This window comes from Geotrypetes seraphini, chromosome 7 (assembly GCF_902459505.1).
Source record: "Geotrypetes seraphini chromosome 7, aGeoSer1.1, whole genome shotgun sequence".
NCBI lineage: Eukaryota > Metazoa > Chordata > Amphibia > Gymnophiona > Dermophiidae > Geotrypetes > Geotrypetes seraphini.
Window position 1 is genome coordinate 157,814,784 of NC_047090.1, and position 21,805 is coordinate 157,836,588.

Genomic DNA, 21,805 nt, shown 5'->3' on the forward strand with positions numbered 1-21,805 from the left:
GGCCAGATAGAGATAAATGAAATAGGTAATCCAGAACTGAAGACAAGGAGGTAGACTGAGGCTCTTTGTGATGAAGATCACACCAAGCTGAAAACCTAGTCCCATTTCTGGTTGTAACATTGTCTGGTGGCAGGTTTTCTGGAAGCATCTAAAATGTCTGACAGATTGAGAGAACTGCAGGTTTGAAGTTATGTCGAGAGGTACCAAGCTGTCAGATGTAGAGACTGCAGGTAGGGATGAAGAAGAGAACCTTGGCTCTGTGTAAGCAGAGATGGAAAAACTGATAAAAGGATTGGTTCCCTGCTGCTGAGTTGAAGTAGAAGGGAGAACTAAGGTTGACTGGCCCACTGAGGAGCTATCAGAATCATGGTGGCATGGTCATGTTTGAGTTTGACAAGTGTCTTCAGAATGAGAGGGAATGGAGAAAATGCATAAAGGAATCTGTCCATTCCAGAAGAAAAACATCTGCCTTCAGACAGTGAGGAGAGTAAATTCTAGAGCAAAACCGAGGCAGTTAGTTGTTGTGGAGAGATGCAAAAAATCTGAGGAGTCCCCAACTGAGAAAAAAATGTGATGGAGAGACGGCAAATTGAGTGTCCATTCGTGAGGTTGTAGGCGACAACTCAATTTATCCACCAGTGAGCTTTTTCTCTCCCTGAATATAGACAGCTCTCAGAAAAACATTGTGAAGAATTGACCCCAATTCCAAACCTTCTTAACTTCCTTGCAAAGGAAGAGAGATCCTGTCCCTCCCTGCTTGTTCACATAGTGCATGGCTACTTGATTGTCTGTAAGAATGAGCACTACTTGATCGTAACGAAGATGCTGAAAAGCCTTGCGAGCATTGAAGATTGCTCTAAGTTCCAACAGATTTATGTGATTTCGACGGTCTGTGGTGGACCAATGCCTTCGAGTACGGAGACCATCGAGGTAAGCCCACAAGCTTAAGTCGAGGAGTCTGTTGTGAGGGCCTTCTGATTAGGGGGGCATCTGGAAAAGATTGGATGAGAGCATCCACCATTGAAGAGAAGATATCACTATAATGTACTGCAAAAGCAGGTCGAAAGCCTGCGACCATTGAGAAGCCAGGGTCCACTGAGGAATTCTGAGGTGAAGTCTGGCAAAAGGAGTCACGTGAACAGTAGAGGCCATGTGACCTAGGAGAACCATCATGTGTCTCGCTGAGAGTGAAGTGAGGGTAGACACTTTTTGGCAAAGTTGAATGAGTACAGCCCGACGTTGCTGGGAAAGGAATACTCTGAGTTGCCCAGTGTCCAGTACAGCTCCAATGAACTGCAGAGTCTGAGAGGGTTGCAGTTGGGATTTGGAAAAATTGATTTTGAATCCTAAATTTTGCAGGAACCAAATAGTCTGTTGTGTTGCTACAGTAATTCCCCCTCCCCCGAGACATGGGGTCTTTTATGAACCAGTCGTCCAGATATGTAAAAACCTGGAGTCTGTGATTTCGTAAGGTTGCTGCTACCACCACCAGGAATTTGGTGAAAACTCTGGGAGATGCCAGGCCGAAAGGTAGAACTCTGTACTGATAATGCTGATTTCTCACCTGAAATCTGAGGAACTTGCAAGAGGCTGGCTGAATGGGAATGTGAGTGTAAGCCTCCTTGAGATCCAGAGAGCATAACCAATCGAAGTAGGGACTTCTCATCTCCACAGAAAAACTAGAACTGAGGAGATGCTCATCCTATGTCGAACAGGAAGGCACTCGTGCATGCGCTGTGCGGCAGTTGCAAACTCTCTGAAGTTCTTCAAGCAAGATTGCTTGTGAAGCTGTCCGCATCGGAGCTCTATGGATGACGTCACCAATATGTGAGAATATCTGCCTGCTTGTCCTGGGATAAATGCTCTGAACTATATTTCAAGCACTAAAAGAGCGGTTCTGTCCCAATATCAGCCAGTGTCATGCAATTATGTGCCCAATTCAATTCTGCTTGTTGATAGGATACAATAATGGTTACACAAGGGTCATGGAAAAGCCATTCAGCATAATATAAGAGGTGTTCACCAACAGGCAGAAATTTTTTTGTTTAAAATTAAAAATAACAATAGATCAGAAACAGACCACCCAAAAAAACTGTTAAAAAGTGTTTCTAAAGAATGAACAAATACCTGTCTAAGGTGGTTAGGTACTGGCTGGGCAAGCCCTTGTGACAACTTTTGGAAATTAGCCACCAAACCTTGGTTAACAGTATAACAGGCATTAATTTTCTAAGATCGCTTTCACCCTCTCTCTCAAGGTTGAAGACTGGAGATAGAGGGTGAGAGATAATTTTCGAGGACTGTCACAACTCCCTTAGAATCTGATTTACTTAAGCTGTTTTCCTATTCAGTATCTAAAGAGAAAAAAAAATGATAGCTTAGTAAATCAGGCCTTCAATGTACTACTGCATGGCACTGGTAAAGCCCACAGCCAGCTAGTAACCTTGTTCCTTTAATTTCTTAAACCCCTCAACCCTGTCCTTATTTCTTTCATATCTGCCCTTCCTTTCTTCAGCCTTTCAGCTCTTCCTCCACTCTATACATAACATGACCATTAATTTTTTTCATCAAAACAGGACATCTATTTTCAGTCCCGCCCCTAATCCTGCCCTAGCCCTGCCCCCAATTTCTTCTATTCATTTTTCATGTACACACAATATCTTATTAATTCATAATGGTAACCATAAATTTTTTTTTTAAAACCCCACAAGTACACTATAAGCAGAGAAAATGTTAATTATCATTTATATTTGGGGGGGTTTCCAAAGATGTCAAGGCAGATGACTTTAAAATATCCAATGTCACCTCAGTAACTATTAAAAAATAGACAAATATAGTGCAAAATATAGACAGCAGATATAAATTCTCAAAACTGACACATTTTGATCAATAAATTGAAAATAAAATCATTTTTCCTACCTTTGTCTGGTGATGTCATGAGTCTCCCTCTTCCTCCCCCTCTCTTTCTTTCACATCCAACATTTCTTTCACAATCCAGCCCCATCCACTTTGGGTCCAGGTCTCTCTCTCTTTTCCCTCTTACCCTCCCCAGATCCAGTGTCAGTTCTCCTTTGTATCTTTGTTCAAGGTCTCCCTCTATCTCCCTCCTCTGTTATGATCTTGCCTCTCTCTGCTCTTCCTCAGGGTCTCTCCCCCTCTGTCTGCACCTCCCATAGTCCTACATCTGCCTCCTGTCTTTCCCCTTTGGTCTAGGCCTTTCTCTCTCTAGTTTTCTTCTGCTTACAATCCCCCCTTTCTCTGCCTTTCTCTCCTTCTTCCCTCTTTCCTATGTCCCCCTCACTGCCTTCCAGCCTTTATCCCACCCCCTCCCCCGAAGCCAGCCTGCCTGCCTCCCTCCCTCCATCGCCGAAGCCTGGCCTAACGCTGCTTCAACCCCCCTAATCTGCCGCCCACTGCAACTGAAGGAAAGGAAGGTCCAGGAGCCAGCCCAAACCTTCTTCCTGACGTCAGAGAGGAAGTTCCGGGCCAGCCAGCCATTGGCCCGGAACTTCCTCGCCAACATCAGAATTGACGTCGGGGAAAAAGGTTTGCAGGCCGACACCTGGACCTTCCTTTCCTTCAGTTGCAGCGGGCAGGCAGGAAGCAATAGCGGGCGGCGGCAGCGGCGGATCGTGGGGGGGTTGAATCGGCTGTAAATCAGGCTTCGGCGCTGGAGAGAAGAAGGGAGGCAGACAGGCAGGCTGGCTTTGGTGCAGCAGGGAGGGAGGGTCTCTGAAAACAGGACATTTTGGCATCCCGAAACTGTGCGTGGGGACAACGGGACAGGGGATCTAAAAACAGGACGGTCCTGTTCAAAACGGGACATATGGTCACATTATCTATTGTTGAAGATTTCTTGGAATTTACAGGTGTGACAGTTGTCACCAATGATATGAAAACTGAGATTCTGGATGAATCAAAATTGAGGCCTTGTAATTAAGAGATTAAGCTCACAGATTGGCATTCCTAATTCTATATTTTAGCTAATGCTATGGAAGTTCAGAAGGTTGATTTTGTGACTTAAGACATAAATTTATGTACCATTCTTCATATACATCCATGGAGTTTATAGGTTCTCAGAGGAACAGGAAACTTGAGTGTTTTACAGAGAGAATCTGTTCCTTGTAGATTAGAACATACAATGCTAATTGGGAGGTCATACAGATGCCAGGATGTAGATGTCAAGATTAGGCTTTTTACTGACATGATTGATATTTGAAAAGGTCAGAGATCAAAAGTGATTTAGAAAGAAAAAGTGAAACACTGCCACCTGCTGGGTTTAAAAACTTAACAGAATGGAATTTTAATGTTAACACTGATGTAAGGCATTTTTGGAAAGGAAGTCATGTGATCAACTGTGCCATTGTATTCTAAAGCATAATTATTACAAATGTCACATAGGGTATAAATCTGTTTGTCCTTGGTTTCTCCCTTTGAAGAGCATTGAAATTCTGATGGTTTGCTCTTCCCAGACAATGGGAGCACTGATAATAAAATCTACTTGTTTATTACATGGCTTGTCCTCATGTCTGTTATTTGAATTCACAAAACGGAGTCTCTAGCCCAATCATGTGGGAGAGAGAATACATTCTGGCAATTCTTTTGGCTTCGATGTTAAAGTCTTCCAGCCTGGCTTGAGCATTTGGTGACCTCGACGTGTGAAGGGATTTGTCCCTCCCTGGATGTTGAATTGACTGGACACATTGTGTGCAGTAATTCACTCCAGAGATTAGAAGATTTTGGAGCTGAATTGGCAAGGTGCTCCAAAATAAGAGTGAAAAAGGGTGTGTGAGGCGAGAGGTTGAAGCGGAGAGAGAGATTGCCCAACTGCCGTAAGTCCTGATTACCTCCGGAGAAGGCTTCATGAAGGGTAAGCAGTGTATTTTGTAGAATGTTGAATGTACACAGAAAAAAAAATCAAAACAAAGAGGAAGCACAAAATAATAAAAAAAAAAATTGAAAACGTTTCCTCAGAAAAACAAACAACTTATGTAGGTAATACAAGAAAAATAAATATTGCATGTTCCTGGCCAGAAGTAATATTGCCTGGTTAAAAAGAATCTTATTGGATTCTAAAAATTAAGTCCCATCCACAGGCAGATAGCTCATGAGCTTAGAAAATGATAAATTCCCTCTGACTTGTACGTTTCTCGCAATGCTGCTGTCTTTGCTTCTGCTAGCAGCTATTTCCTGTCTATATCCTGCTTTTCCTTACAGCAGCATGACAAGTTTGCTGCTTTACTTTGCTTAGCTTAGGAAAAAAAGAAAAAAACCTAACTTCAATGTTGCATGAATTGTACAGATGAATCTTTTGTTCAGTGATATTTCCTGTCTTTGCTGTAGTTAACTGGTATGTCAGAATTCAGAATCTGGGCATGGTTATGTGTTATTCCAGATCATTAATAACCATCTGCCTGATGGTTATTAATGATCTGGAATATTCTGGGTTTGAATAATGTTGACTTAAATGTTAATTTGAAATAAGTTTTGAAACTGATCTCACTTCAGCTGTAGTTCAGAAACTACAATTGAATCTATGTGCTTGTTTCCTGGTGTTAAGGACAGGAAATGGGACTAAAGATCACATTGCTGACAATGGCTCTCATATAGAATGTTGAATTTCTAAATGTTTAACTTTTTCTAAGTACGATTTAAGGACAGTTTAATGAAGTAATCTGCAATGTGAAACAGAGCTGGTTGTTATATTCAAATAGTTTCCTAATTAGGTAACACAGGCAAATTTTGAGACTTGTTTCAGCTCTATAGGTTTTAACGCAAATGTTGCCAGTACTATTTCTAATCTGTTTTTGATCTTTGCATTTATTTAAATCAGAGGTGTCAAAAGTGCTTTTCTTCTTGTTTAAACCTGCTTGGAGCAATTTTAGAAGTTCCTTGATCTCTCTCGCATCATAAAATCAAGTAAGTTATATTGAATATTGTGGAATATATAGTCTATACACAGCACCCTCATATTATGTCTCCAGTAGTGTCCTTTCAAATGTGGAGAAGACGGAAATAATGTTTGTGGGGGAGATCTGACCAGGATAGGTGGCCAAAGAAATTAAAGGTGATGAAGTACTGCACGTGAGAGAGTCAATGACAATTCTAAGAGTAAGACTTGATTCAGGCCTTACAATGAACTGTCAAGTAGCTAAGACAGTACAAGCATGTTTCGAACAGACATTTATTGTATCGAGTGAAACCAATGCTGTCATCTTTTGACTTCCATGCTGTTGTGCAGGTGTTGGTCCTGTCCAGGCTTGACTACTACAATGTCCTGTACCTTGGAATAACCAAAACCAGGTGCAGGGCATTGAAAGTGGTACAAAATGCAGCAGCCAGATTGATAATGGGAACATTGAGATGAGATATGAACATATTACACCTTATCTTTGACAGTTACACTGGCTGCCAGTTGCATTTGGAATTCAGTATAAAGCAGTGATTTGTCATCAATTCTTATACAGTACGATCCCTGAATTCTTTAAGAACAAGATGACTAGTTACAAGCTGAAAAGATCATTGCACTCTGAAAATTCTGCGCTGCTGAAGGTGAATGTTAATCCAAAGTACGTGGAAACCAATGTAATGACCTTTTGTTGTGCAGGGGTAAGACTGTGGAACTCGCTTGTTGGGCAAATACGGAAATGTAGTGATATGGGCACATTTAGAAAATTACTTAACACAATCGTTTGTAAATGCATTTCTTTAAGTAGTGATTTTCCCTTTTCACTGATTTTTCCTAAAGATTTGATTATCCGTGTCATTTGTTTTATTTGTTGAAAAATTTTATGTATGTAACATTTTTATAAACTGTTTTGGTTTAAAACGGTATAGAAGTTTTTAAAATAAATATCTACCAAGTGTTTACCCTCCATGCCTCCCTCACTCATATCCCAACACATCCCTAGCAATCTCAGTTCTCATCCAATTATACCCTTCCTCTCCCGTTATCCTACTGATCACCACCACCAACTTGTACTCCCCAGCTTCTCCACCCATCCATTCCCCTCACCTTGTAAACTGCCTCTTCTCTGCACAAACACAGCTCAGGAACTTCCAAACTAGTCTTAGGTTGTAAGAGTCTTGCAAGACTAGAATGTGAGCTCCTCCACTGTACCACACAGATCAGAGGAGACTGCTTCTGTTTTGGCAGGGACATAAAAATCCCAGGGGACAGGGGAAATTTTAGTAACCATGGCACCCTGGTACTATACTTTAGCATACCAAAACCTTTGAAGAATATATAGACTTGCCTGCTTACGAGACCTCATAGCTGCCTCTTCTAATGTTTCAGCCGCTTCAAACTTGCCCTGACGTCTGTAAAGTGCCCCAAGGTTCTTTAGCGTTGTTGTCACTGTTGGACTAAAGAGAGTTCTATTTAGCAATTAAGATGCAAAGATAAACGACACAATGGATATCAACATTCACCAACTTCTTCTGGTCCAGTTGCCTCATAAAACTGGTCCTTCAGCATAATTCACCAGAAATGGTGAAACAGTTTTACACCTTTATATCCAACAAAACCTCAGCTATAGCTCTTATATGTAAAATAAATATAAAATATAATATAATATAAAGCAAACCATAAACCAAGAGGCATTTATTGTGCATACAACCACAACAAATAATACTAAAACATAACTAGATGTATTATAAACAAAATCCCAAAACCCTATGAACTGAAAAAAAAAAAAACCACACCAAAATATGTGTCGTATCTTCCACAGAACTTGTGAAATTTAGTGAGTCATATCCTGAATGAAGTTTATGTAAAATGTAAATATTTCCCACCACACCACTATCATGTGAAAATGAATTGTTGCTATGGGATATGCACAGAAGCAGACAATTGTGTCTCTGTATCAAAATGGTTTTCACTGCAGAAAGCACAGTTACTTACCGTAACAGGTGTTATCCAGGGACAGCAGGCAGATATTCTTGACTGATGGGTGACGGCACCGACGGAGCCCCGGTACGGACAATTTTAGAGTGATTGCACTCTAAGAACTTAGAAAGTTCTAGTTAGGCCGCTGCGCGAGTGCCTTCCCGCCCGACGAAGGCGCGCGGTCCCCAGTTAGGATAAGCCAGCTAAGAAGCCAACCCGGGGAGGTGGGAGGGACGCAAGAATATCTGCCTGCTGTCCCTGGATAACACCTGTTATGGTAAGTAACTGTGCTTTATCCCAGGACAAGCAGGCAGCATATTCTTGACTGATGGGTGACCTCCAAGCTAACAAAAAGAGGGATGGAGGGAAGGTTGGCCATTAGGAAAACAAATGTTGTAAAACAGATTGGCCGAAGTGTCCATCCCGTCTGGAGAATGCATCCAGACAATAGTGAGATGTAAAAGTATGAACTGAGGACCAAGTAGCAGCCTTGCAGATTTCCTCAATGGAAGTGGAACGGAGGAAAGCTACAGACGCTGCCATAGCTCTAACCTTGTGGCTCGAGACAGAACCTTCCAGTGTCAGGCCCGACTGAGCATAACAGAATGAAACGCAAGCAGCAAGCCAATTGGATAGGGTGCGTTTAGATACAGGATGACCCAACTTGTTAGGATCAAAGGACAAAAACAGTTGAGGAGATGATCTGTGAGGTTTGGTGCGTTCAAGATAGTAAGCCAGAGCACGTTTACAGTCCAAGGTATGCAAAGCCTGTTCACCTGGATGAGTATGAGGCTTTGGAAAAAATACAGGTAGGACAATGGACTGATTAAGATGAAAGTCAGACACAACCTTAGGGAGAAACTTTGGATGTGTACGGAGGACCACCTTATCATGGTGAAAAACAGTGAAAGGTGGATCGGCCACCAGTGCATGCAGCTCACTGACCCTCCTGGCAGAAGTGAGAGCTATAAGGAAGACCACTTTCCAAGTAAGAAATTTGAAATGCGCTGTGGCCAAAGGTTCAAAAGGAGGCTTCATTAAAGCAGAAAGAACCACATTGAGATCCCAGACTACAGGAGGGGGCTTAAGAGGTGGTTTCACATTGAAAAGGCCCCTCATGAACCTAGAAACCAAAGGATGAGCCGAGAGGGGTTTTCCATGAATTGGCTCATGAAAGGCAGAAATGGCACTAAGATGAACTCTGATGGAAGTAGATTTGAGACCAGAGTCAGACAAGGAAAGAAGATAGTCCAACACCATTTCCACTGCCAGAGACAAGGGATTATGGTGATGGCAGAGGCACCAGGAGGAAAACCGAGACTACTTCTGTTGATAACACTGAAGCGTGGTCGGTTTCCTGGAAGCATCAATGATAGAACGGACAGGTTGGGAAAGGAGTGAGTGAGCCGAAGTCAGCCCGAGAGATACCAAGCTGTCAGGTGCAGAGACTGTAAGTTGGGATGCAGTAGTGTCTGCTGATGCTGAGTAAGCAGAGAAGGAAACAGTGGAAAAAGTATGGGTTCCCTGGAACTGAGTTGAAGTAGAAGGGAGAACCAATGCTGCCTGGGCCACCGTGGAGCGATGAGAATCATGGTGGCTCATTCCCTCCTGAGCTTGAACAATGTTCGCAGCATGAGCGGTAGAGGAGGAAATGCATATAGGAAGAGATTGGTCCAATCTAGGAGAAATGCATCCGCTGCCAGACGGTGAGGAGAGTAGAGTCTGGAGCAAAACAGGGGCAGCTGATGATTGCAAGGAGCTGCAAAAAGGTCCACTTGAGGAGTGCCCCATTGAGCGAAAATGGACTGGAGAGTCAAAGGGTCGAGAGTCCATTCGTGAGGTTGGAGAATTCTGCTGAGATTGTCTGCTAAGGAATTCTTTTCTCCTTGAATGTAGACAGCCTTCAGGAATAAGTGACGAGCTGTTGCCCAAGACCAGATCCTTTGGGCTTCCTGACACAACAGGCGAGAGCCCGTCCCTCCCTGTTTGTTGATGTAGTACATTGCAACTTGATTGTCTGTGCAAATGAGAAGTACTTGAGGAGAGAGAAGATGTTGAAAAGCCTTGAGGGCATAAAACATCGCTCGTAGTTCCAGGAAATTGATGTGGTGTTTCTTTTCCTGGGCAGTCCAAAACCCCTGAGTTTGGAATTCGTTCAGGTGAGCTCCCCAGGCATAAGGGGATGCGTTCTGTGGTGATGACAAAATGATGAGGAGGTAGATGGAACAGTAGACCTCTGGAAAGATTTGAAGATGTCAACCACCAAAGAAGCGACTGTCGAAGAGACGAGGTCACAGATATGTGTTGTGAACAAGGATCTGTCGCTTGTGACCACTGAGTCGCTAGGGTCCATTGAGGAGTACGCAGGTGGAGACGTGCGAAGGGGGTGACATGTACTGTGGAGGCCATGTGCCCCAAGAGCACCATCATGTGATTTGCAGAGATGGTAGTCTGCTGAAACACCTGCTGACAGAGATGAAGGATGGTTTGAAGGCGGTTTGATGGAAGAAACGCCCTCATCAGAACAGTGTCCAGAATGGCTCCAATGAACTGAAGTCGCTGAGTTGGAATGAGGTGCGACTTGGGCAGATTGATTTCGAACCCCAACAGGCGAAGGAAGTGAATGGTCTGATTGGTGGCAAGCAGAACAGCCTGAGGTGTATGAGCTTTGATCAGCCAGTTGTCCAGATAAGGGAAGACTTGAAAGTTGTGAGAGCGAAGATAGGCCGCTACCACAATTAGGCATTTGGTGAACACCCTGGGAGAGGAGGCCAGACCGAAGGGTAACACTTTGTACTGATAATGATGTTGGTTGATAAGAAATCGTAGGAATTGCCTGGACGTCAGATGGATAGGAATGTGTATGTAAGCCTCTTTGAGATCGAGGGAGCATAGCCAGTCGTCCTGAGAGAGAAGAGGGTAAAGGGTGGCAAGAGAGAGCATTTTGAACTTCTCCTTGACCAAACATTTGTTGAGATCTCTGAGATCTAAGATAGGTCGGAGGTCTCCGGTCTTTTTGGGAACTAGAAAGTACCTGGAGTAAAATCCCTCACCTCTCTGATCTGGAGGAACTTCTTCGATGGCATTGAGAAGAAGGAGGGATTGAACCTCTTGAGCGAGAAGGAGGGACTGAGACTTGTTGGAAGCAGACTCTTTTGGCAGGCCTAACGGCGGAGGAGTCTGAAAATTGAGGGAGTAGCCGTGGGCTATGATCGAGAGCACCCACTGGTCGGTGGTGATTACTTCCCATCGAGAGTGAAAAATGTTTAGTCGACCTCCTATGGGCTGCGGAAGAGGACGGGAGGGAGGAAGACTGGCAATGCCCTGGAGAAGGGAGTCAAAAGGGCTGAGTCGGCTTAGTCTGAGTGACAGGCTTGATAGCAGGCTGCTGTTGCTGACGAGCCTGTTGATGTTGTTGCCGTTGCCTCCGAGGTTGAGGAGGATGAGGCTAAACCGGCAGAGCAGAAAACCGCCTCTGATATGAAGGTTGTTGTCTAAAAGGACGAGGAGGAGGAGGCTTCTTTTTATTTTTCAACAAGGTATCCCACCTCGTCTCATGGGCAGAGAGTTTTTGAGTGGTGGTATCCATAGACTCTCCAAACAGTTCGTCACCAAGGCAGGGGGCATTGGCAAGGCGGTCCTGGTAGTTCACATCAAGGTCTGAGACTCGTAGCCATGCTAATCGTCTCATCGCCACAGACATAGCCGTGGCACGGGATGCAAGTTCAAAAGTATCATAGATGGAACGGACCATAAACTTCCTGAGTTGCAGAAGACTGGAAGTGCATTGCTGAAATGCAGGAAGTTTACGGTCAGGAAGATACTTTTGAAAAGAGGCCACTTGTTGAATCAGATGTTTCAGGTAAAAAGAGAAGTGAAACGCATAATTACCTGAACGGTTGGCCAACATTGCATTTTGGTAAAGCCTTTTTCCAAATTTATCCATGGCCTTGCCCTCTCTACCAGGAGGGACAGAGGCGTACACACTAGAGCCTGCCAATTTTTTGAGGGTTGACTCCACCAGCAGAGATTCACGGGGCAGCTGGGGTTTGTCAAACCCTGGTATGGGAATCACTTTATAAAGAGATTCCAGCTTCCTAGGGGCTCCTGGAACGGTTAGAGGGGTTTCCAAATTTTTATAAAAAGTTTCCCTCAAGATGTCATGGAGGGGTAACTTCAAAAATTCTTTAGGAGGCTGGTCGAAATCCAAAGCATCAAGAAATGCCTTGGATTTTTTAGAGTCAGACTCTAGAGGGATGGAAGGGTGTCTGACATTTCCTTAAGAAATTTGGTGAAGGACGAGTGCTCTGGCTTGCTAGCAGGATCCTGCACCGATGGATCATCCTCATCTGAAGAATAATCTGCCTCGGTACCGAGAGGGTCGTCAGAATCATCCCACAAATCAGGGTCCCGTACCGATGAAAGACGGCCCTGAGAAAGGGGAGTAGAAGGCTCGGTATGCTTGGTCTTGCGCACCGATTTACCTGATCGCATGGACACCGTACCGGGTGACTGTACAGTGGTACGGGTGTCAGAGAACGGCACCGGCTCAGAAGTTGAGTAAGCGGTGCGTCGAAGAGACTTTGGTTCTGCCGAGAGAACCGACATAGAGACAGATTTTTGCGGTGCTGATAATGTCGATGCCGACAGAATAGGCTGTTCGACCATCGGCACCGAAGGCTCAGTAGGTACCGACACTGGAAGGTGTGGAGTTAAGAGAGCTGGGAGCAAGTGTTGTAATTGCTCCTTAAGTTGGGTCTGAAGGATGGATGCTATTCTCTCATCCAAAGACGGGCCCGATGGCACCGGTACCGTTTTTTTCTTGCTCGGTACCTGCGGTGCAGCTCGACACTCAGGCGAAGTCGATGCCGATGAAGAGGCAGTGACTTCAATGGGAGCGGAGCGTTTGCGGGGCCGGCGCGCAGTCTGCAGGACTTGACTTACTGCTTGTTCGACTGGCGGGCCAAGGACAGTAGGGGATGGCTTCTTAGCCGGCTTACCTACAGGGTGCGACACCGAGGATGGATTTTGCGGTGTCGAAGTCACCGGTGCCGATTTGGAGGAAGTTGTCGGTGTCGGGGGAACTTCCATGGCGGCCCCGAAAAGAATCCGCTGTTGAATTTGGCGGTTCTTTAGAGTTCTCTTTTGGAGAGAACTGCAGCGGGTGCACGTTTCAGCCCTATGGTCCGGACCCAGACACTGAAGGCACCACTTGTGTGGGTCGGAAAGGGAAATAGGACGTGCACACCGCTGACACTTCTTAAAACCCGGTGAAGGGGGCATGAAGGGAAAAACGGCCGTAGCAAAATCGAAGCCCGAGGCTTCGATGGTGCCAACAGGCCCCGCCGGGGCCGACCGGAAAAAAAAAATCGGAAAAAATTATATATATATATATTTTTTTTTTAAGAAAAGAAAGAAAACAAGAACGTGAACACTTCACAACAAGAAAAAACGCACGAGCGGGAAGGCGAGAAAAAATTTTCCAACAGCCGTTGGAAACACGCGTCTTCTTAGCTCCGCGGAAACTAAGAAACTGGGGACCGCGCACCTTCGTCAGGCGGGAAGGCACTCGCGCACGCGCGGTGCGGCCTAACTAGAACTTTCTAAGTTCTTAGAGTGCAATCACTCTAAAATTGTCCGTACCGGGGCTCCGTCGGTGCCGTCACCCATCAGTCAAGAATATGCTGCCTGCTTGTCCTGGGATAAAAACAAATTCTGATAAATTTAGTACTGCTAAAATGTTACAGCAGTCAACGATTGTCGAAAAAGGTCCAAAGGAACAAAAGCAGCCTTGATGTGCTGCTAGCAAGATCCGAGCAACAGGCACCATGGATCATAAGCCAGGCAGCAGATGACCATGTTCGATTTGAACACACAAGCACACAGATGTTGTACACGATCTTGTCCTGAGCCAGGACGATGGCTACAAACATACCGAACTCGCCAAATAGCAAGAGAAGAAGGAATAAGCCAGACAACTGTGGTTAGGATAATTTCAGATCATCATGTCCTGAAAGTGTCTTTAAAAGCATTGTGCCCAAGAGTTAATTTTATACAACAAAGACACATGCCTGAAACGATGCAAGCAGCTTTTGACCAAGTATCTGGAACACAGCATCAGCTTCATCTGGTTTACAGATGAAAAAATATTTATATTAGGTCCATGCCTTCAACAACAATGAAGCATGAGGTTAATGCCAAACACCTACTACAGATCCACCTGACCTACAGCCAATCGGTCAAGGTCTCAGTTGCAATTCTGAAATCCAGATTCACAGATCTGTTCATCGAGCCTGGTGTTCCTCTTGACACAGAAGCTGTTGCCAGCAATCTGTCGCATGTCAGGAAATTACTTTATCTACCAACAGGATCTAGGGGGAGGAGAGGGCAATTCCGGTCCTCGAGGTCAGAATCCAATCGGGTTTTCAGGATGTCCCCAATGAATATGGATGAGATCTATTTGCATGCACTGCTTTCAATGCATATTCATTGGGGACATCCTGAAAACCTGAATGGATTCTGGCCCTTGAGGACTGGAGTTGCCCACTCCTGATCTAGGGGCTGATAAAGGAACACATCAACCAGACAGTGATATACGTTGAAGACCTTAAATAGCACCTCATCTCTGTTTGGGCTGAGCTAAAGCAGAGCGTCATTGACAAGTCCATATATCAGTGGCATGCCTTCGTGCAAAGGGAGCACACTTCAAATATCTGCTTAATTGAAACATTACTTTTTGGATTTACAATTTTCTGCAAGATAAGCCATAAAACCTTTTCATGTGTTTTTTTCAGTTCACAATTCACTTTCACAAAGTAGTATTGTGGTACGGTAGGAAATATATACAACATTTTACATAAACTTCATTCAGGACACGACGTACTAATTTCATAAAAATCGGCCAAGTTCTATTCTATGGAAGATACTACAAAAAACATTTTGGTGTGGGTTTTTTTGGTTTAAGTTTCAAGTTTATTCTGATTTGATATACCGCTTTTACATAACCAAGCAGTTTACATTTTTATAATAGTAAAAATAATTAAAAACCTGGGGAACAGACAAACTAATAGTGACTATTAAGACAAAAAGGATTGAAACAAAAGGAAAAAGGGTACATCAGGGGAGTGTAAACAATCACTATGTTAAAGATGACACCTGACATTAAAACTTTGAATCCTGAGAAGTGGCTGAACACTAGTACATGCTCACAAACTATCAGGTACATCACACTCTAAGGCGGTGGTCCCAACCCTGTCCTGGAGGACCACCAGGCCAATTGGGTTTTCAGGCTAGCCCTAATGAATATGCATGAGAGATTTGCATATAATGGAAGTGATAGGCATGTAAATCTGCTCCATGCATATTCATTAGGGCTAGCCTGAAAACTCAATTGGCCTGGTGGTCCTCCAGGACAGGGTTGGGAACCACTGCTCCAAGGCACTCCTGGATTAATTAAAGGTCATCTTGCTGTTTCAGTAATATGGATCTGTCAGTGCTTTTGCTCAGCCTGACACTGCTGTAACTGAGCAAAAACACAGGGCTCAGCATTTCTAAAGCAGACAGCTATTACTGCCTTTCATGTTCCTCACTTTAGCAATCATGCAGGGACTACCTCTCACCATTATTTTAGTTTTTAATATACTGTATAAGGAACATTCAAACAAATAATTCTGGCTAGAACATCAGCTTATTTATATGCACACCATTAACAAATGTTGGAATACTTCTATCTCTACTGTCAAAATTATTTCTTCTTAGATTTTACACCAATTTAGAGTGCCAAGTAAGAATATTTTCAAACTGTAACAAGTATCCAGAAAAATGTACTTACCTATCAACCTTGCATGCTTTATACCAACCACCATATTCTCCAAACGATGTGCCGTCTTTCTGCTTTCCCTAAAATGAAAAAAGGAGCACATTGGCTATTCACCATATACCATTAACTGGACAATCCAAGGGCTGAATGTTAAAATCCTTACTTTGCTTTCTTCTCTCTCTTCCGCATGCATCCAGATTGGTTTATTTTCATCTAGGAAAACAAATATCATGGTTAGTTTCACTTGCACCAGAAACCAACCACAAAAAAATGCAAGATCAAAAATTCATGCATGCAATGATGTAAATCCAACAATGGATCCAGTGAATCTGGAGCCTGTTAGTAGCCTCAATCTCTCTCCATTTTACTGTAATTCATTTCATCCCTTGAGGAATATTTCAGGCTGCTAAATTGAATGTATGGTTTGGTAAAATTATGTTAGAGGTCCCTTCTTATTTTGATTTTAGAAAATTGTTAAAGACACAACTATTTGACAGGCTTGTATCATAATACTTCATGTTTAATTTTCTAATTGAGTCCTTTATATTCATAATTTAATGTACTTTTATCTGCTTTGTATGTACCAGATTTGTTGTGAACTGCCTAGAACCATTTTGGTCTGGCGGTATATAAGAATAAAATTATTATTATTAAATTGTATTAAATAAACCGTGTCTTAACATGCCCTCCCCACTAGCAGAAAGCTAGCTTTTCTTAAACTTCTTCCCACACTAACAGCAATGCCATGCTCACTCAAACTCTTCCAACTTAGCAGCAGTCTTTTCTTCATCTTAGGCTAGAGTATTATCCTTCCTCTACATTCCAGTCAGCTCACAAATGTTCCTCACCTCTCCCAAGAGCTCTCCATTTGGGTTCATTCTTGAGCCCCGAGTGCAGTTCAGTTAAAAATCCAGTTGGAGACTGAACCGGCATGCTCCTCTCAAAAGACCTTTCTTGACCTACCCTCTCAAGACTTCCCTATGAGATATGAAGCCTGAGTTTAGCACACTGATTCAGGCTCCAGCCACTAATCTGCTACTGTCCCAATCTCAGAAAAGGGAAGTTGGAGGACGCAAGTGATGGGATGGAGGTGATGTCAAGTTTGGCCAGGTATTTTTTTTTTGCTGGTTCATGGATCATATTTGAGAAGTATCCTAGGTGAATTATGCAGTTCTGTTGTGTCATCATAAATTACATGTAAAGTTCTACAGAGACAGGATTGCATAATTTCTGGGAATAATTCTGTATGCCACAGTAACTGCCACTAAAACAGAAGTTTGGGTCCCAATAGGGTTAGAGCTTTAATAAATGAACAAGGGAAAAGAGTTATAACTGATCTGATATTTTTTTTTGTTATTACAAGTCTCTTTATGGCCCTCCATCAGAAAGGTTTTTTTTAACAAATTCATATTTAGATGAGATAAAATTGCCATGTATTTCTGAAAGTGATAGGAAGGGTCTGAATGAGCCAATTACACCAGAAGAAGTGTACTGGGCAATCGGGAGTAGTCCTCTGCTGAAGGCGCCAGGTGAGGATGGTATGCGAATAGAATTTTATAAACTCCTAGAAGAAGAGATTATCAATCCTCTTGCAAGGATGTTTAACATCATGGTTGGTGCAGAGGCTTTGTCTGATGGTATGAATACGGCACGAATTTTGGTATTGCCTAAGCCGAATAAAGACCCTGAAAAAGCGGGATCATATAGGCCTATTTCTTTATTAAATACGGAGGCTAAATTGTTAGCGAAGATTATGGCAAATAGGATGGCTTCTGTTTTGCCCTCCCTCATTCATGATGCCCAAGTGGATTTGTGAAGGGAAGAAGAATTGCTAAAAATATGAGAAAATTATTGATATCTTTGGAACAGAGGGCTGGTCAGTTTTGATGCTGAAAAGGCATTTGACAGGGTACGATGGGATTTCCTATATGATACATTGAAAGTGTATGGTTTTGATGGTTTGTCTCTGCAGTCCGTGCTTTGTATGCACATCCACAAGCCAAATTGGTGTTAAAAGATTTTGAAACTGAAAAGTTTTCTGTCTATAGGGGAGTGAGGCAGGGATGTCCGTTATCTCCGCTATTATTTGTGCTTACTTTGGACCCCCTTATTAGGAATATATATGCAATGTCATCTATACGAGGGATTGATATTGGAAACACAACTTTTAAACTTTCGGCTTTTGCAGATGATATTTTAGTACACCTCACAGACCCTTTGTCTTCTTTATCGTCTTTATTGGAATTGATTAAGGAATATGGCGATTATGCAGGTTTCCGTATAAATTTTGATAAATCTGAGGCACTTGCGTCCTCTATTGCAGTAAAGGTGTTATGGAGGTCGGAATTTCCATTGATTTGGGCACAAGGGCAATTTATGTATTTGGGGACAGTAATGTCTATGTCGACTTCTCAATTATATCATCTTAATGTGGATAGGCTTCAACAGAATATGGAGATTTTGTTAGATACTTGGCAGGGGTTGCCTCTTTCTTTAATGGGTCGCATCTGCATGGTTAAGTTATTTATCTTTCCTAAATGGTTGTACATGTTACAAACTTTGCCATTATGTTTATTCAAGAGAGATTTAAAGATCTTTTATAAAAAAAATTACTCATTTCTGTTGGGCTGCTAAGAAACCTAAATTAAAGATGGCATATTTGCTAGGTAATTGGAATAGGGGGGAGTTGGGCTTGCCGGATATGCAGATTTATAATTATGCGTGTTTACTTCGTCATTTGGGTGATTGGGTAAATATGACAAGCATTTATACTCCTCTTCAGATGGAATAGGAATTTTTAGCTCCTTATGATATATTTGCGTTACTACATAGTACGCGTAATGCGTTACCATCTTTTATTCGTTCAAGTGTTGTATTTAATACTTTACAGAAGGTATGGCGTTGGTTTGTGCAATTATTGGGAGGAAATCCAATGGTTACTGATCTCTTGTCTTTGCAGGGTAATCCGGCTTTTCTTCCGGGTAGAGATTATAGGGAGTATAGATTATGGGGTGCAAGAGGAATTTTAAGATTGGAACACATACTGGGAAACGAGGGGGAACTATTGAATTGTACTGAATTAATGGCTAAAGTGGGAGAAACTTGGGGAGTGCAATTTGCATGCATACAAGTGGAACATTATGTGAGATCTCTTGACAGAGTGCAGTTGAGTATGCATTTGGGTGTTAGATTGAGAGGAGGTGATGTCTCTTTCGGTGTCTTATATTCATTCTATGTTGCAAAAATTACAACCAGACAAGGACTATCAGAAAATTAGGGATAAATGGGAGAATGAATTACAACTTAATTTGAGACATTGAGATTTTTTTTTTTTTTTTGAACAAAAGATGTTTTAATTCGTACATAATCCGCAAGGCCCAAACAATAGAAGCAATACTAGAATGTCCCAATAGCAGTGCCATTCAAAAGATGCCCTCAAATCACTTGAAATCCAACTCCAAGTTGTAACATCTAGTTCATGACATCTAGTCCATGGTTAAGAGAAACATATTATAGGGTTATATTACGTGCCTATTACACATGAATACAATTGTTTTATAGCGGAGCTCTTCCTACTCCTTTGTGTCATAAATGTGGGAGGGAAAGTCATACATTAGGTCATGCATTTTGGTTTTGTCCCATAATTAAGCATTTCTGGAAGCGAATAATAAATTTTATGTCAAAAATAATTGGAAGATCATTGCGCTTCATTCCTTCTTTCTTTATTTTGGATTTACCAGAAGCTCTTGGCCATTTACCAAAAGGAAATAGGGTGTTGTGTAGAAAAATGGGTCTCTTGGCTAGAAAATATATTACAATATTGGAAGATCCCTGATCCTCCAAGATTCTGGCATTGGCGGAACCAATTACATCAGTTGGCCATTTGGGAAGCTAGAGATGCAGGAATTGTAAGAAAGCGAAAGATGTTATTTATACAAATTTGGGATTCATATTTGCAAGATTTGCATCCTAAGGGTCGTAATGCGATTTTAAGTTGAATCTCTTAATTGGGTTTTTTATTAAGTTAAATGAAGAGAGTAACATTGGGTAGAGAGTACTATTGGATGTGAAGGGGTGGGTGTGGAGAGGGATGGTTAAGGTTCAAATTCATATAGATAAGTGGGGGTTTAATGAAATTGGAAATTTTTTTTTTAATTATTATGTATTTTAATAATTGATGCATTATTGATGTCTTGATGCTGTATTTATTTGCAAGTTTTGTACCCTAAGGGCTGTAATGAGATTTTAAGTTAGATTTCTTTATTTATGAGAATATCATTGGGTAGAGAGTACTATTGGGTGGGAAGGGGTGGGTATAGAGAGGGAAGGTAAAGGTTCAAACTCATATAGACAAGTGGGGTTTGATATTGGAATTTGTCTTTTATTATGTTTATTAATAATTGATGCATATTGACGGTTTTTTTGATGCTGTATTATTATATTTGATGATATTTGTATCAATAAAAACTGTTTGAATCTAAAATTTGATGTACATGCATTGTCATTATTTCAAAGCGTATTACAAATCTAAAAGCAGGGGAGTAATAATATACATGTACAAAATTTGGACAAACTTATAAATAACAAACCTGATACAAGAGGAGGGGAGGAACTACAAATGTTATAGTAAAGGAAGAAAAAACAAATAAGGGGAGCACAACAGGTCAAGTAAAGAGAAGTAGAAGAACATCTTAGGAGGTCATTGAAGCTAAAAAAAATATGAGTGGAGAGGTGCTCAAATTTAATAAAATTAAGTCTCAAAAGCATCCCTGTATAAGAAGGTCTTTAGGGAGCCTTTGAATTTATCCAATGCAATTTCGCTATGAAGGTAACCCAGTAGGGCGTTCAATGAGCTGGGGACCTGTCACAGAAAAAATTGCAGTCCGTCTTGTGCCAATAATTTTCAGAGAGGGTACAGTAAGCAGATTCTGTTCTGTTGATCTTAGTGTTCTTGGTAAAGTGTAAGGTATGAGAAGGCGGTCAAGGAATTTTAAAGATCAGTAGTACTATTTTGTAAGTAATTCTATAAGATATCGGAAGCCAATGAGCGTTTTAAAGGAGGGGGGGGGGTCGCATGGTTGAATTTTTTAAATTTGTGATCTTTATAGCTGTATTTTGAATTATTTGTAACCTTTTAAGTTCTTTCTGGGAAATAGCTTTGTATAGCGAGTTACAATAGTCCAGTCTTGATATTATAAGGGAATGGATCAAAACATTTAATGCTATTTTTTTATAATGATCTGATTAATCGCAATTTGTAAAAACATTTCACTACAGAGATAATTTGATCATGGTAAGAGAATTTGTGATCGAGGGTTACTCCTAAAATCTTTGTGGACTTAACAATTTGTAGTGGGATTTTATCTAGAGTAATTTGAGATGAAAGTGTAAGGTCGTCTTTCCAAGGGAACAACATAGTCGTTGATTTTTATATGTTTAGTGCCAGCATGTTGTCTCTGAGCCATTGAATTATTTGTTCTAGTTTGGTGTTTATGTTATTAATATCAGTAGGGTCTTCTGAATTCAAGGGATGCAGGAGTTGTATGTCGTCAGCATACGCATATACTGAGAATCCTATAGATTGGCTCAGAGTCAGTAGAGGAGCTTGAAATATATTAAAAAAGAGGCGAAAGAATAGAGCCTTGCATGACCCCATAAAAGTTTGTATAACTGCTTGAGGTGGAGTTGTTAAATGTAACTTTTGCAAAACGATTCGAAAAATAGAAATGGATCCAACATAATACCTGGTCTGAGACGCCAATTCAGTTCATGAGAGTTTAATGGCTCAAAAGGGAACTCATGAGCTGGGTTAGAATACGGAGATCTCAATAGCAACACTGTTAGGAGGAGTGTGTGGCGCGGTGGTTGAAGCTACAGCCTCAGCACCCTGGGGTTGTGGGTTCAAACCCCGCACTGTTCCTTGTGATCCTGGGCAAGTCACTTAATCCTCCATAGCCCCAGGTATGTTAGATAGATTGTGAGCCCACCGGGACAGATAGGGAAAATGCTTGAGTACCTGATTGTAAAACCGCTTAGATAACCTTGATAGACGGTATATAAAATCTTAATAAACTTGAAACTTGCAGATAGGCAGCTTGCTC

The 21,805-nt window shown here is 42.0% G+C and overlaps 1 protein-coding gene across 7 annotated transcripts in view; it reads right to left on the reverse strand.

The window, feature by feature from the left end:
* KLC1 (kinesin light chain 1) overlaps positions 1–21,805 on the reverse strand; it is a 185,773-nt gene that overhangs the window by 47,286 nt on the left and 116,682 nt on the right. For all 7 annotated transcript variants that reach the window (XM_033950972.1, XM_033950973.1, XM_033950976.1 and 4 more), the window contains 3 exons: positions 15,868–15,917; positions 15,717–15,784; positions 7,254–7,362 (listed from right to left, as the gene is read on the reverse strand). In XM_033950972.1, coding sequence (XP_033806863.1) covers positions 7,254–7,362; positions 15,717–15,784; positions 15,868–15,917 — 227 coding nt within the window. The remainder of the gene's footprint in view (positions 1–7,253; positions 7,363–15,716; positions 15,785–15,867; positions 15,918–21,805) is intronic.